This window comes from Corylus avellana, chromosome ca8, assembly GCF_901000735.1.
Source record: "Corylus avellana chromosome ca8, CavTom2PMs-1.0".
NCBI lineage: Eukaryota > Viridiplantae > Streptophyta > Magnoliopsida > Fagales > Betulaceae > Corylus > Corylus avellana.
In genome coordinates, this window is record NC_081548.1 from 11329765 (window position 1) to 11346896 (window position 17132).

The 17132-nt window shown below is 34.5% G+C and overlaps 2 protein-coding genes across 2 annotated transcripts; one reads left to right on the forward strand and one right to left on the reverse strand.

Annotated features, from left to right (window-relative positions):
• Nucleotides 1–289: 289 nt before the first annotated feature.
• LOC132189848 (uncharacterized) lies at nucleotides 290–4460 on the reverse strand. Its single transcript, XM_059604662.1, has 3 exons — nucleotides 3671–4460; nucleotides 2130–2210; nucleotides 290–1152 (listed from the first exon to the last, which is right to left on the reverse strand). Exons 1-3 carry the CDS (start codon nucleotides 4053–4055, stop codon nucleotides 734–736), a joined length of 885 nt encoding a protein of 294 aa, XP_059460645.1. The 5' UTR covers nucleotides 4056–4460; the 3' UTR covers nucleotides 290–733.
• A 1631-nt stretch (nucleotides 4461–6091) lies between these two features.
• Nucleotides 6092–10788, forward strand: LOC132189970 (D-amino-acid transaminase, chloroplastic-like). The gene is made up of 5 exons (XM_059604835.1): nucleotides 6092–6521; nucleotides 6622–6668; nucleotides 7777–7955; nucleotides 9075–9748; nucleotides 10352–10788. Exons 1-5 carry the CDS (start codon nucleotides 6323–6325, stop codon nucleotides 10444–10446), a joined length of 1194 nt encoding a protein of 397 aa, XP_059460818.1. The 5' UTR covers nucleotides 6092–6322; the 3' UTR covers nucleotides 10447–10788.
• Nucleotides 10789–17132: the final 6344 nt, after the last annotated feature.

Genomic DNA, 17132 nt, shown 5'->3' on the forward strand with positions numbered 1-17132 from the left:
TTCTCCTGTCTTATTGCCTCCTACCATTTCAGAAATTAAATTATCCTATTGACTTAAGCATTAGAGTGTCTACCGGCTTTTGTTCACCGTCTTTTGTTTTTGCTTATCTTTGCAAGTATTCTTGGCCAAATTACTGGGGTGGGGTGTGGTCAATCGTATTAACACCGTCGTCTATACATGAAATCTTATTTGCCATTTCACTGTATCAAGACTCACATCCTCCATTAGGTGGTGCATGCTCAACGAGCTAGCTCCGCACAAACTGTCGCACCATCATAAGACCAATAAATTGATAACCAAGCCACATTTCTGAGATGACAATACTATTTGTTCTGAGAATGTTGAGACAGAAAAACAAGTATATCAAGTTCACAAGTATTTATCAGTAATCAGCGGACTTCCATACTGGATACAAAACTCAGCAAGAGTAACTACTAATTCTTGCTTTTCTTTTTCCTCTCTCGCCCTCCTCCCAAAAAGCGAAGAAAAAAGAGAAAAATTCGTTAGTTATTCACAAGCTACATTACCTAAGACGACAAATGAAATGAGACCTTATACAGTGGACTTCATCCCCAGCCAAATAGCTCCATCCACTCGTTGCATGACATCAGTTGAACTATCAAGAAGTTTGTGCATTCAATAATCCAAAACTCCATCCATTCCCAGTGCTTAAGTCATTAAGAAATTGCAAGGAAGATGTGTTATTCTGATTTCTGAACGCATAACTTGAAGATCACACTCTTTGGCTGTTAGCACCGGTATGATTAGCATGAGGCGCTTCCTGGTAACTGTTAGGTTCATCTTCTTCGTCAGAGGATAGGAGGGATGACCCCATCCATACCTTAAACCCTTCATTAACACGCCTTTCCACGTCTGGTGTGACTTCCAAGGGATTCGCTTCCAACATTTCCAGCCCAAGGTTTCGACCGCTAAAGTCTCCCTCATCAAGAATCACAGCTGCTTTCCTTCTTAGGAAGAATGCAGTTCCCCCATATAGAATAACCAGTCCCCATGACAAGATCTCATAGCACCAAAATAGGGGTACAGAGCAGCTGTTCCCTAATGTGAGGAGGGTTGATCCAAGAAATAACGCGAGAAGGCCAAAGATGATGGCAAAGATGATATTCAACACAGACAGACAACGAACCCCACCTGTGGATTACAAGAAAGAAGCTTCAAATCCACTTATTTGAGGTGTTCATGCAACATTTTTCCAAGTCTTTTTAGCCTCTATCAGATATGACAATGATATGATGAAAACTGAGTAAATTGTACAAGAAACATCTCCATGGTTATGATTACATTAATTTCCTTTTCATTTTCTTGCACAAAAAGTAAATGAAAAAAATGCAAACAAAGAGGAAGGATGTCTCTGGCTTTCAACTTTTGAAAATCCAGTTGCAGATGATTTTCTGTAATCAACTGTAATCCAAGTAGACTTTCTGATTTGTATTACTACAAGAAAAATTATATTAAGACAAAATGTAACAAGGGTTAAACATAAAAGTAATCCAAGTAGTCCTAATGATACGCTAGCAAGGCTTAAATATAAATGTAACAATATTCCTGTTCCAAATGCAAGAAGAGACAAAATATAAACTCTGTAGCTCCAAGCCAAAAATTTGTGGATTATTCATCTAAATCTGCCTCAAATCAACCAGACGAACTGTGTCCAGACTACCTAGAAGCTGAAAGATCCTAACTTTTGTTCTTCACACTGTCATGTTGGCAACCAAACGAAGCATAACAGAGACACTTCAGGGAGAAATACATCACATACCAACATTTGGTGGGCTAAATTGTTTATGTATTCAGCTTTTAAACATAATCCGGATTAGAGATGAGATCAATCTAGCAAGGATTTTAAGAAGAGTTCATAGCAACAACCCAATGACAGCTGCAGCTATTCCTAAAATAAATAGAAAGGATCACTCCCATCATATATGAAAAAAAAAAAAATTTGACGTCTTCAATAATTGAAAAAAATAAAATAAAAAATAAATAAATAAATAGAAGAAAGGTGGGGAGGGGTTGTTGTTTAGGTAAACGATGGGCATGAAAGAAAAATACCACTCATACTAGCTAAATTTCATTTACACGAGAGAAAACAAGTTAGAGAAAGAGCACACCTCTTTTTGAAGCACAGTAATTATTTTCGACCACCTTCAAGCACTCATGTCTTTTTGGAGCAGCATAAGCAACAATGATTCCTGCAGCAAAATCAGAACTATGAGAAAACAGAAAATCATTAAACATAAAGAAAGCAGTAGATTACATGGCTATAATACAAACAAACCATTTGGAACCTATGCGAAAAAGTATCCAATGAAACAATCTTGGAATTGATCCCAGAGCAACCAAACTAACATTGATGCAGGACATGATTTTATATTGGATGGGGTACAACTGATGGATCAGAGCTAACATAAGAGACTCAATAAAATACTGAAAGTCTCTTTCAAGTAAACAAGTTTGCAGCAAGTAACATACACCCATAGATAAATACATTGAGCAAACAGCAAAAGGTGCTTGACCCTTCATTATTTTCACATATTTCAGTTTACACTGCAGAGCAGTGACTGTAAGTACTTCAATCATCAATTTTAAAAACCCAGTATCTGAAACAAAGAGCAAAAAGACCATGAAGATAGAACCTTCAATAAAAACACACGACAAAAATTCTAGGTCTCTATCCAGAAACAAGAAGGATGGATGGAAAGATACAATTTCATGATAACATTTTTGCTGACTTCTAAAGATGATACACAAGTCCTTTCTAACATGCTGAGGAAATGCTTCAAAAACTTATTTGAAATTGCTTTCAATTAGATTAGTAGTTTGGAGAGTTTTGTGCTTTCTTGACTTAAAACACAAGAAGAGAATTATCCCCTACATTATTTCCATAAACTTCAGATTTAATGAAAATCTAAGTATGTTTTCACCTTGCATGAGCTCTTTTACAAAGTTTCCAACTCAGTTTTCCAATCTAATTACTTAACAGTTTCCTCTTTGTTTAGAAAAAAAAGCTTTTATAAAGTAACCCAAAAGTTTCCAATTGGGCTCCCAGTCGTTTCTCAATCTCACATATGCCATAAAAATATTTTGAACTGGATTCCCTTTCTAGTAATTATGTTCAGAGCCTAGGATGTTGACTGACAGCATGTCGTCATGCTAAAATGCATCTAGTGAGGTTAATTCTGTTAACTGTAAAAAATTACTAAGCTTAAAAAACTAATTTTTGGCATCAAGATCTAATGATTGACAGTAAATCCTCCGTTACTTGAGGATCTTATAACTTCTCAAATATTATAAAAAGCGCATACCAACATCAACAACGTAAGAACTTTGTTTCCTATTTCTCATATAATCCTAAATTTACAGCTATATCTGACATTATATACGACTCTTCTGAAAATGGAATGAAATCCTAGAATTAAAATAGAAAAAAGAGAGAAATGTTCCAATATAAACAGAATGAACCTCCCAGAATTGAAATAATATTATATGACCCTTAGGATTAATAGGAAGGTACACTCTTGATAACCCAAACCAAACACAGAACTCAAAATCCAAGTTCTCTACCATCCCCCGTTCTTCCCAGAAAACTAACAAAAAACACCAATAAGTTCGAAATAAACGAGACACAAAAACTCGAAAAATTTGCCTTTACCTGCAACAAGATAGAGAGCCGAGAGCAAGAAAATGAGCACGGAGGGAAAGAACACAACCATCAAGTAGTAATCCACAGTCTCCTGGTCGGTCAGATAATACGCGCCCGGAAACAGATCAAAATCTCCTCCTCCACCCCCTTTGGAGTTCAAAGACAGAGGCTGAAGCCTCTCGTCGCTGCAAAACGGCCTCTTCCCATTGTCGCCAGGGTAAACAATGTTCAAACTGATAGTCGTGCATATAATCACCAGGAGCAAAATGAAGGCCACGAAAGCCGTTACGAGCGGCCTCTGAAGCTTGCCCCACGCCCTGTCCTCTTCCCGCAGGGTCTCGTACTCGTGCTTCGGCATGAACGCCCGGCGAAGCGCGTCCCCGATCACCTCCATCAGACCCTACTTCTTGTTGTAATAGCTCAAGAATCAAATAGCCTTCGATTTTCTCTACAATTTGAACAGACGAGCCAGATCTAAGCAAAGCCAACCAAGTTCGAAGCCAGGTTTTGGGGATTCACAAATTGGAGAGAACCCAAAAGGAACCCTAATTTGGAAGATTTGAAGGATATGAAGAGCCAGAGGTGGGATTTATGGGAAGAAGAAAAAAACGAGTGAATTACAGTAACTGCTATTGTGTTTGTACGTCCGCATCGTAGGCTCGTAGCTAATCAGATTTCTGGAGTGCCGGGGGTATGCACTCCACTGTGCACTCACGGTGACGCGTATGATTTCTCCGGCTTTTAGAATCGGTTACGCGGTTGTGGGCAGGAGCAGAAAATGTCGAGCTTCTTCTTCTGAGTCATGGAGAAGCAAATATTAGTATGTTGGAGTTGGTGCGAGTGGTCAACACGCTATCTTTATTTCTTTTACGCGTTGGTTTCACAATTAATTAATTAATTAATTGAAAATCATGCCGAGATTAATTAAATTAAATTAAATACCAACTCTGGTTGCAGTAAGTTGTATGCGTATAGTTTATTAAATTCAAACCATAATCAATTTAATAGAAGGGCTTTGTGAGACAGGTTAGAGAAGACTTCCAGTAGGCGCACATTCTATTTCACTATTTGATTTTGATTACCGTAATTTTGCTACAAAATCATTTACAAACTTGTCGGGCAGTAAATTTTGGCTTATTAATTTCTCTTACTTATTTTACTAATTATAAATTGCTACGTCAATTTGAAAATATGGAACTTAACCTTTATATATATACACAAAAAAGATTGCATTAATTAAAAAAAAAAAAACAAAAAACAAAAAGAGGAGGTATGGCTTCCAAAACAAAGACCTTATGTAACGCTCCAAAAATTAATTAACTAATAATTAACTCAACGGTTCGTCTCCTAGTCTTATTCCACTCCAAATAAGATTCAGAGACCTCTACTATTCGAAAACAGAGAATACAAGCATAGGAAATAAAAAGATTCTATAAACATTAATCATTACAACCAGAGCATCTACCAAGGATCATCAAGTAGCTAAAATTACACTATACAAATCATCATCTTTACAAGGGATTCACACTATATCTCAATATGCAAACTCGCATAAAAGCTCTAAGTCTACAATATAACTCAAAAGCACTAGTTACCATGAGTACCCGCATAAGCTTGCAATAATTTCTCAAGCATCACTCGAATCGAATCCTCCAAGGTAATCAGATGCTTCGCGGTATCCATCTTCTGTTAAACTATCTATAACAGCATAGTTGTACATACCATAAGTACCTGCCTAAGTGTTGTGCAAATTTCAATATACTTGCAAGTGCATGAATCGTTTGTAGTTTAATGGATTGCAAGTGCGAGGTCGAACCCACAGAGAATTGTATTTTTGAAAGAACAACTTATATCTAAATCAATTTTATCCTAACATAGTTCCAAAAGGTTTTGTTTTTGTCGGATAACCGCCAATTAACCAACTTAACTTATTTTTTAAGTGAATTTTAAATTTTATCTAGTAAGTTTCTTTATTGTGCTTGTCGAACTAATTTGTGATTACCCTTTTAGTTTGTGTTCAATGAAGTTACTCTTTTTTATATATATATATATAAACTATATGCTTAATTGATTATGTAGTTACAACTTATAAGGAAGTTGATAAATTTTAACATAAAAACCTATAACCAACTTAATCGACCACCTATTGATTGACTAATTAACCGAAAATGTTAAAACTATTCCTTGTCAGTATGAAGTCGGTTAATTAAGTGACTTAATTGACTTTTACAAATCTGTAGGTGAAAATGCCCCTACCAACACACCGACTGAACCGATACCCACCCTTACACAATGAATCAAGCATGTGCCTTGCATGTGCCATCGGAACTAGTAGTAAACTTAAAAAAAAAAAGTGTAGAATTTCTCATCTAGAAAAGGAAAACACCACACAACAAAAACATCCTACAAAAGAAACTAATAAAATAAATTAGCACAATTTTAAATTTAACACAATAGTCACATCTATTTTCTTATGCAAAATAAACTATAATTGCATTTTCCTCGGAAAAGACAGAGTCGACATATTCTATTCTGTCCTGTTTCAGCTAGGAATCTTTCGAGGACTTGGCCAGCTAGGAATCTTTCGAGGACTTGGCCAATGATTTCTCTCGGATTTGTTCTTGTTCCCATTGCTTCTGATAGCTCCTTCCGCTTGTTTCCATGGCTTCCCTCTCGTCTTGCTCCAAATTTGTCTCGCATGACCCACGAGTTCCCTCAAAGGTCCATCATCATTCGCACAACTCAAACGTATTTTTCCCCATTCTTTCACATTCGGGACTTAGATTTGGGATTTCTCAACATGGGTCGCATACAAAAATAAGAACTTTGAGAAGTTCTAATCACTCTGAAGCTTTGGTTGGTGAGTTTTCTATTTATCATCTTTACAGAGTTTTGGGTTTCTTAAATAGATGTTGGATCAGATCATAAAGAGTGATGTAAGTTTGACTTTATTGTGGCAGATTCTACTGCTCAAATATCCGATGTTCCAAACTTGTCTTGTTTAGAGGTTAATATTCCTACTCCCTTCTGTGTTTTCACTTGTTTTCATTTCCATATGGATGTGTGATGGATGTGATCATTTTAACTTACCATGGAAAATCATAATCTAAAGGGAAAAAGAAAAGAAGAGCACTGGATTGGTTTCTGCATTAAAAATGTGTAATGGGTAATGGATCAAGATTGAGACTTGTGGTTTCTTGACCAGTGCAGAACCAGAACTTTTATTATGGGGGACAAAACTAGGGGAGAAAATTGATTTTATAGGTCTACTTTATATAAAAAAAAAAATATATGTTCTTAATAGTTTTTTTAAATCTTTTTTGGGGAACTACCTTATGAGCCCTGTTCTTTACCATACTTCATGTTAGTATATTATTGATTTTGCAACATTACCATATTTGTGTCATAATATTTTCATAATTTTCACAGCATATTATGATAATATTCTCTATTGTAAATATTCTAGTTATTATTTCTTAATTTTGTATTCAGTGTATTTCCTTTTTTTTTTTTTTCACTGGCATCATTCAATGAGAAATAGGTTGTTCTATTGTACAATTTACACGTAAAAAAAAAAAGCTTTTGTTTTTAACTGTTGTAAAGTACACTTGTGAGTATTGTGTTTCTTATTGAGAAAGTATAAAGAAAGTGAGTAGTTGATATACGTAGGTGGACCTAAGTCTATTAATTTAGGCTTTTGGCCTAGAGCGGTGTCTAAATATGTATATTAATGTACTATTGGTTGACTCCATTTGTGTCTTTCTCCCTAACAATTGATATTTGACAATTCTTTAGTTTATCTTTTTATACATTAGAATTTTAATTAAATAATTAAATTCACTATTTCTTATCAGCTTAAGCTTTTGGGATAAATAGTGATTTAACATGGTATAAGAGCAAAGGTCCTAAGTTCGAACATTGTCTTTGTCATTTACCTCCCATTTCAATTAAATATATCACGTGTTGGACCTCACTTATTAAGGGAGAGAATAAAAAGTTTGTGCCCACACGTGAGGAAGACTGTTAAAATATTAATTAAATAATTAAATTCACCAAATTAGTAGAACTACTTTTTTCGGTTAGTAACATTTTGTTTCATCTGGACATTTCTCAAGGCCATTGAAAGGCTAAAAACAAACCGAGATACCCAAAAGGGCAAGCAGCAATTCCTGGCCATGTACTCTAGTGTTTTTGGTGGAATAACAACAGATCCAGCAGCTATGGTGATCCCCATTGATGACCACATGGTCCACAGGGGGCATGGTGTTTTCGATACTGCAGCCATCATGAATGGGTCAGTGCTTTTGGCTCCATAACACACATTTTTTCTTTTTTAACCTCCTAAATACACTTGGAATATTGTTAAGCTCTTCTAATGCCCACACACATCATACGAAGGCCTCAAAGGTCAATATATACAGAAATAGGCCATTATATATATATGTTGGTACAGTTTCCGGCATGGTAGATTCAAGGGATGAAATCGTAACTTTGAATGTCGCTCATTCTTTCAATCTGTGAGACAAAAATGAGGTTAAGAGAATATGCCGGGATGTTCCGGCGAATCCTCCTCTAATACTAAAGTTAGCTTCTTTCTGAGTTCTGCATAGTATTTACTAAGAATGAGTCATGTACCTGTGTCCTGGACTTTTGTACCCTTTTATAGGTGTAGTGGTGGATGTAATGATGATGACGGGGCAGAGGATTTGGAATTCGGGCGTAACGGACGGAGGAGTTAATATTACTGTTCCCTAGTTGTTACGGTTATTATGAAACCGCTACTGTCGTTAGTGCGAATCCTTAGAGTGGGGCATAACTGTCACTGTAATTGACCCGAGAATGCTTGTAATCAATGTTGACTCCAAGAATGGCGCGTAACAGCAGTCGCTATCATGAATGTGATCTGAGAGTGATTCATAACTGTTCCTGTAATCAATCAGTATCCGAGAGTGTGGGTAACGTTGATGTGATTAATGTGTGTGTTTGACCCTAAGATTGTCGGCTTGATGATCACTGTAGACGTGGTGGGAGTAAGTTATCCCGGACCATCATAGAATAGCGATGACGATGGGCTTAGACCTTCAGCACTGGGCTGGGCTTGTTGTATCATTGTGGGCTTTTATCTTCCATTATGGGGCCTTGGGCTTATTGAATTTGGTAGGATTTTTATGTGTAACGTGTATATATATATATATATTAGAACTTTTCTACTAGACAATTTGTCATAATCAATTATGAACTTGAAGTTTTACAAATCTTTCCTGGATTTGTATCTTTTTCCTGTTTCTTGAAGAGCAAAAACAATTACTTGTTCCTAGTGAATCATGTGGCAGTAGAAAACAACTAATATTTATTTACTGGTCTTAAGCTATCGATTTTCAAGCTGCTAATAGTATTTTTTTCATAACCCCAGATACCTCTACGAGTTGGACCAACACCTTGACCGAATTTTAAGGTCTGCATCAATGGCCAAAATTGAACTCCCATATAATCGTGAAAGAATAAGAAGAATACTGATACAAACTGTCAGTGCTTCCAAGTGTAGAAAAGGATCACTGAGATACTGGCTCTCTGCAGGACCTGGTGATTTCCAACTATCCCCATCTGGCTGCCATCAACCAGCTCTTTATGCTGTTGTAATCCAAGATCAATCACCGTTTGATTCAAAGGGCATCCGAGTAATAACTTCATCAATCCCAATAAAACCTCCTCAATTTGCTACCATGAAAAGTGTGAATTACCTCCCAAATGTGCTTTCAAAGATGGAGGCAGAAGAAAATGGTGCATATGCAGCTATTTGGCTGGATAGTGATGGATTTGTTGCTGAAGGGCCTAACATGAATGTGGCGTTTGTTACAAAGCGGAAGGAACTTATTATGCCTAGTTTTGACTATATTCTAAGTGGGTGCACGGCTAAGAGAGTTTTGACTCTTGCTGCAGAACTGGTTAGGGAGGGGAAGCTTGGGGAAATCAAAGTAAGAAATGTGAGTGTGGGGGAAGGGAAGGAAGCTGATGAGATGATGCTTATTGGCAGTGGAGTTCTTGTTCGGCCTGTTGTGCAGTGGGATGAGCAGGTCATTGGTGATGGTAAGAACTCTTCCTCCTGTTATGTACTGTCACTGTGTACCCTAGAAGTAATCATTTGTCCCAAAAGCTTAGGCTGGTTTAATGATTTGACAATGTGTTTGTGTTGTATGCTCTATTATGAGTTTTTTTAACTGATAAAAAGTTATAGAAAAAACATCATTAAGCACAGTGGACCTCATTTATTCATGTTTGAAGTTGCTTTTATATATGTGAACTACATTGTTACAATCATGCTGGCTCTTTTAAGAGCATGTTTGAGATTGTATTTGAAAATAGAACTTTTAAATCAAAATGAGTTTTTGGTAAAAGCTTTATTTAAAGTCTTTTTCAAAAGTGAGTTTTGGCTTTTTTTTAGAGTAAAAAAGTCAAAGAAGTACTTTTGAAATTTTTTACAAAACATGTGAACTTTTTAGGTATCAATAATACTTTTTAACCTCCTTATTGTAATCACAAACAAGCTCTAAGAAATACCTAAAAGTAATGCATTTTATATTATTCTATGGCCCTTGATAACCATTCTCTTACTTAAATTGTTAAGTTGAAATATTGTTGCTTATAAAACTTTGAAAGTTGATAGAAGTTACAAATTTTGTTTCTTTTTAGGCAAAGAAGGTCCTGTGGCTCTCAGTCTCTTGAATCTCATTATTGAGGACATGAAATCCGGTCCCCCTACAGTTCGTGTGCCTGTTCCTTACTAAGCTTGATGCGGAGTTCTGTCCTTCAACCTTTATTGCAAGTTCTACCATCCTTTATAACAAATAAGTGCATTAAATTTTGGCATGTTGCCCTTTAACTGGAGGGTATCCGGTACAAAATTATCAAAAAAATGTGTGAAATGATAATTTTACCCTTATGATATAATGGACTGGTTCATTTTGAACGGGAGAGGATCATTTTGTCGCAATGTCAGGTTTGATGATAGCTTTCTATTTGGTATTGTATTAAAGACATAATAGCAGTGAGAATCAGTTGTACTTACCAGCAATGTAAATGTAAGGTTTTCAATTTTTATCTTTTTAATGCAATAGTACTGTTCTTTTCCTCCCTCCAAAATGTCCCCATAAAAATTCCTTTAAGGTCATAGCACGGAAAGTATGGATAAAAAGGAAAGGAGAGTGTCTTCAATTCCTTTAAGGTCATACCAGGATTAACTTCTCACTAATCAGATAAATCTAGCGTCTTACTAGGAATGTAAAGTATCACCATAGAAAAAGAGCAATTACAATTCTCAAAAACAAAATATTATTTTTTCATTAATTATAATCGGTATTTATAAAGGTTCAAAAGAACACTTAAATAGACTCTAAGAAATCTGAACTAAATTAACTAATTTTTGGGTCAAGCCCATTATAAAATTATAATTAAATTGCAAAATGCATTAACTCTTAAAGTATAAAACCTAAATAATCAATAAAACCTAAAGACTAGTTTATTCTTTCCTCATCCATGGCTCAGAGCAAAAGGTTTTTTTTTTTTTTCATTACATTCAGTGCCTTTTTATAATAAAGAATACAAAACTACAAAAGAAAGAAATAAAACTAAATATAGGTAAAATCCGTAACTATGTCTATTAATATCCTAAAGGTAGTTTTAAAACCTAATAAGAAACTAAGAGCCCGTTTGGAAGTGCGTTTTTAAAGAAATAATCTGCGTTTTTAAACTAAATCGCAATTTTTGAGTCTTTGGGATTGCAATTTTTAAAATCGTGAAAAATTTCTGCTCAATTTTAACATGTTTTACCAAATGCCTATGCAATTTCAAAAATGGCGATTTCAAAAACGCAATTTTAAAATCGCACTTATTGAAATCACACTCCCAAACGGGCTCTAAATCACCTAAGAAGGAAAACATTACAAAATCTTATATCTTAAAGACAAATAAATAAACTAAAGAAGGAAATTCAAATAAACATTAAAACCCTAATAAAAAATAGATAATCAATTTTTGTGTCACAACCAAATATGGATTATAATCAATTGGAATCGTAGCACTTGCTACTACAATATTTTTTTTTTGTTTTTGTTTTCAGCGGTCATACATGAGGTGGTGTCTTGTGTTTACATCTTATAAAAATTGCTTGGAAATTTTTTTATAGGATCAAGAATTAATATTAAATTCAAAGAACTGCAAGGATTAGGCTCTAATTTCTCTCTCTTGTAGTTATCAGAAGGAAATGCAAGTTAATTTGTCAAGTTGTGCGAATAGTTTTGTGTGATGGAGGAAAAGACATTCATATTCGTAGTAGAGAGATGATTACAAAATACAAGTGGACCATCCATTCAGCGTCATTGCTTTGCGACAAGTGGTAGGTATTTGTTTTCTTCTTACCTTTTTGCAGTCCAAAAAAATATATTCTAATCCACATTGAAAAGTGCCACAGGCACTAGGTACAACCCACCTCAGTGGGGGTAGGTTATACCTGCATATATATATATATATATATATATATATATGGCCATCTGGGGTTGGTGCCTGGTGGTCTATACAATGGATCCCATCATAGGAGTTGGAGTATTTACAAACGTATTACTTTGGAGTGAGGAAATAATGCAATCCTTTTTCTTAATAATTGAAGTGAAAAACGAAGGTTCGTGCACTAAATTCATCTCTCTTCACCTCTTCAATATGGAATCTTGTAAAGAATAAAGGATAAGAAAAGGAGGAGGATGAAACATTAATTGAGGTGGAAGTCATTTAATGCTCCGTTTGTTTCCACGTAAGTAGAAAATATTTTCTTCAAAACTTTTCTTATAAAAGTATTTTTTAGTGTTTGGCCAATAGGACATATATATATATATAAACAATTTTTTTTTCTTCATTTAATTATATTAAACTTTAAATTATGATAATGTTCCGATTAGGTCCCGATGGTGACTTAGTCGAGTCTTATGAGTCCCGACAGTGATTTGACTAGGTACCGCAAGTCTTGACCGGGTCCCAGAGAAGTCCCGACAGTGGTTCCATTGGATCCCAGTAAGTCCCAGTTGGGTACCAACAAAGTCCTGACAATGGCTGGAAAAGTCCTAGTGGCAGTCCAGTTGGGTCTGGTGAAGTCCCGATAGTGGCTCAGTTGGGTCCCGACTTGCAATTTTTTTTTTTAATAGAGTTATTTTGAGTCTTTTGGCATCCTCAGTTAAAATTTAACTCCAAACCCTAACAGCAGGGGTGACACTTCAAACTTTTTAAGTTGGATAAACTAAATTGAGAGATTTTAAAGTTTAAGAAGATAATTGCAAAAACGTTGAAAGTTTAGGAAAATTAAGCGAAGTTTCTCCTTAAAAAATTAACCTAAAAATTTGAGTTCCAGCAGTGGCTCAGTGGGGTTTCAGAGGTGGTTTGGTGGGGGTCCGGCGGTCACCTAGCGATGGCCTACGATTTGAGAATGAGAAATTCAAACTCGACAAATGGTTTACGAAATTTAATAACATAAACCATTTTCTGAAAATAATGAAGCTTTTTTGGTCAAACCAAAAGGATTTTCAGTTTTACTATTATTTTTTATTGCACCATGCATCGAATAATATGAAAAACATTTTTTAAAAAATATTTCATGTTGATCTCAAACAGAGCCATTTTTGTTAATTTGTTGGGGGTTGTCGCCATGCAACCACATGGACCAAAATGTTACTTTTGAGTATATATACATACACAACATCCCACAGTCAAACCTCACTCCTACGAGTAATGATAAAAGTCATTTTTATGTCACTCTAAAAATGATGTGTCTTTTAAAATTATCATTGAACTTGTGATTGATCACAATTAAATTTTGATCAAATGGTAATTTTAAAAGCCACCTCATTTTTTTGGATCAAGATCCACTACAATTTCTTTAAAATTTTAGACTCAAATTACGTAATTTAGGCATTTTTTAGGCATTGAAACAATTGAAAAATGTCACATATTAAAAATGTGGCATGTTTTCGAGGTACGCAAAAAGAATTTTCTTTCCAAAAAGCTTCACCTTCACTTTTGTAGAGACATTTTTCTTCATAAAATTGAAAGATACTTGTGTAATTTAAGAATCTATTATTTCTTTAAAATTATAGGAAATCTTAATCCATTTGTAGAGTAACACAAAAAGAACATTAGAATAACTTTTATTATTACTCCCACCCTCCGCACCTCCTTTTATCCATTCTATGCCTTTTCGTCCTTATCCTATTCTCCTCAACCCCTCTCATTTTGGCAAAGGAGTTGAGTCTTATCAAGCTCTCTTCACTTCCAAGCCCTCTTTCTGTGTGTATTACACGTAGTAGGACACTTCCTCTTCGAGGTGCCATTTTTGTTACCCTTTCCCATTGGTTTTTTTAAAGGGAAAAATATAAAAAAAATTCTTGAATTAACCGTCATTTTTTAAATAGTCCTATAAAGTGATAAGTGTACTAACGTGATACATCAAACTATTAAGGTGTTAAAAATGTCACTTCTTTATTATATTCCTATAATACTCATATTCTCTTAAAAACTAAAATAACAAACTAAACTAAACTATTAAAAAAGGCTGAGAATATATTTTAATTTCTCCGACCTATCTATCTATTTCACACTTTGAGCTCAACGCTTAAAGCACTGACTTCAAACTTTCAAATTGCCGCAATTGACCTACCTCCGGACTTTTACAAAATGTCCCATCCCAAAGTTTTTTTTTTTTTTTTTTTTTAAATTTTAAAAATTAAGGGTGGTCGACCACTCATCAGCTGCCTAGTGGCTTCTACCACCCTAGATCGGACACCCCCCACTTTAATTTTTAATTTTATTTTAAATTTAAATTTTAAATTTTAAATTTTATTTTATTTTATTTTATTTTTTTATTTTAATCCTGATGGGGCATTTTGGAGAAAAAAAAGAAGAAGGTAAGGAATGGTTAAATTGCAACACCTGAAGTTTGAGGTAGCATTGCGTCACTTTAAACATCAAGCGTCGCTTTAAACGCGATAATTAAACGATGCCCTAAAAGCGATAAATGCAAAACAACTTCAGGAATTTGAGTTAAATTACAATTTGTTCTTTCTTTGTCGTAGTGGAACTCGAGGTCCCCGATATGTCAAAAAAAAAAAAAAACAATTCAATCCATGCAAGCTAAATTCCTCGTTAAATATTATTCCATTCCTCGCTAGAGCTGCCGCTGATACCATCAAAATGGCGATAATGCGGTCACCTTTTAATAATAAAATACGTCTAACCTTTTTTTTTTTTTTTAAATAAAAAAAATAAAAAATAAAAAATTAATCTTTAGTTTAATATATTTATATTTGTTTTTGTTAAAAGTGACACATGTCGCCATTTTATTGGTGCTGAAGTGGCATTTAACGGAATCCGTAAAATGTTTTAACGAAATTCGACTTGAAAACGAAATTATTTTTTTGGCATAAGCTAGGGACCTCTGAGTTTACTTTCATATAACATGGCATAATTTGTAATTTTGGTCAACTGTAAGATCTATTTTTGCATTTATCCATATTTTTTATACCACACAGAATAATTTGTAATTTATGTTAACTACCGTGACTGATTTTTGTTTATCCCTCTTATATATATATATATATATATATATATATATATATCCACCTCTTGAGTTTTCTTTGTTTTTGTTTTTTTTTTTTGTTTTTTAATGTTTAAAAAATAGTTTAATTTAATTTTTAATATTTGTTTTTAAGAGAATAAGAGTATTATATGAATATAATAATAAAAAATGGCATTTTTTTATGCACTTAAGGTAGTTTGATATATTACTTTGGTACACTTGTCATTGTAGTACAATATTTCAAGAACAGGTGTTAGTTTATGAGACTTCTTTTTTTATTTTATTTTTTTATATATCTTTCCCTTTTTAAAATCAAATATAGCATGACAAGTCGTGTTGTAATGCTCAAGTCTAGCTTCATTGCATTTGTGTTGCCCACCCTTTGTTCCATGCAAGCTTCTTTCCCCTTCGACTTTGATCAACTCCTTTGCATTACTCGAGATTTTTATTTACAAAGCATTCATGGATTTGGCTTATATGTTGTTATTAAAATAACAGCATGTATGATATAGTTTAATCAACAGTTAAGATTGAATTTTAAAGTTAACTTACTTTTAGAAGCATTTAATAAGAGAGAAAAAATGAAAAGAGATTTTGAGAAATTAAATCTTGATCGTTGATTAAATTACAGCATACATGCTGTTATTTTAATAACAGCATGTAAGCCAAATCCAGCATCCATGACCTTTGATGTAACGCCCCTCCAATTATCATTTCTTTAAATAATTGGATGTGGTGCCAACTCACTCTTTTATCTCAAAGTAATGTTGGCTTGAAGCCAAATGACTATGTATCGCTTTGTACATATTTTGAAAACGTTTCTTTTTGCTTAATAAGTAAAAATACTTACAATGTCTACTTGGGTATGCTTGAGGAACTTTAACCCAACTCAGAATGTACCTCTGCATTTACGTAGTAAATATACTATTAGGCTTAACTCTAGGCTTAAATAACTCAAGCTTTACAAAGATATTTAAACCACAAAAGTATCTCACCCCACAAGGTAACCCATAGCATTATAGGGTTTTCATTTGACACCACATTAGCTTATAATGCTAACCCATAGAGAATCTCTAGGGATAGACACTCAAAACACTCAAACTTAAAATGTAGACAAAAACTATGGTTTTGGATCTTACCTTGATTTTCAATGAAATTCAAGGTTTCAAGTTACGAAACTTCAACTCAAGCTTAAACCAAGCTTTGAACTCCACCAATTGAAAAAGCCCTAAAGAAATTTGGGAGATTAAGCAAAACCCCAAAAAATCTCAAGAAAACTTAGGGTTTATGGATTTACCTTAAACTAGTTGGTGAAAACGTTGATCTAACACCAAAAACACCAAGAAATGTGTTCCTGAGGTTAGATTTGGCTTTGGAAACTTTTACAAATCAATACCTAAGGTTTGGGTACAAACCTAAGGATAGAGGAGAGAAAAACGGAGAAGGGGTGGAAAAAATGAGAGAAATAAGTTTTCTCTCGCATGCTGGGTATTCATACCAATGCGACTTGTTTGGATGAGGGGACCCTCATTCGAATGAGTAAGTGAACTTGGCTGCAACTCGTTCAAACGAGGTTGCAGGTGAGGCGTTCTGTGTCACATCATCCGACATTCGTTCGGACAAGATAGTGCATGAGACTCTCTAGAAAAGGCTCGTTTGGATGGAGGAACTACCGCTGGGATGACAAAATAGAAAACCAGTTTAGCAGCTATCCTATTTAGTAGTAGGTGTTGTGAGTTTTAAATGTTACTCGCAAGTGTACAAATCGTTTGCAATATAGCTTTTGCAAGTGCGAGGTCGAATTCACAAGGAATTGTGTTTTTGAAGACTAAATATATTTAAATTAATTAAATCCTA

Coding starts and splice junctions, on each gene's coding strand:
- LOC132189848 (XM_059604662.1), bottom strand. CDS start 4,055: ATGGAGGTGATCGGGGACGCGCTTCGCCGGGCGTTCATGCCGAAGCAC. Junction 2,211..3,670: donor GGCTCTCTATCTTGTTGCAG/GTAAAGGCAAAT, acceptor ATTTTGCTGCAG/GAATCATTGTTGCTTATGCT. Junction 1,153..2,129: donor TTACTGTGCTTCAAAAAGAG/GTGTGCTCTTTC, acceptor TGTAATCCACAG/GTGGGGTTCGTTGTCTGTCT.
- LOC132189970 (XM_059604835.1), top strand. CDS start 6,323: ATGGCTTCCCTCTCGTCTTGCTCCAAATTTGTCTCGCATGACCCACGA. Junction 7,956..9,074: donor ACTGCAGCCATCATGAATGG/GTCAGTGCTTTT, acceptor TCATAACCCCAG/ATACCTCTACGAGTTGGACC. Junction 9,749..10,351: donor TGAGCAGGTCATTGGTGATG/GTAAGAACTCTT, acceptor GTTTCTTTTTAG/GCAAAGAAGGTCCTGTGGCT.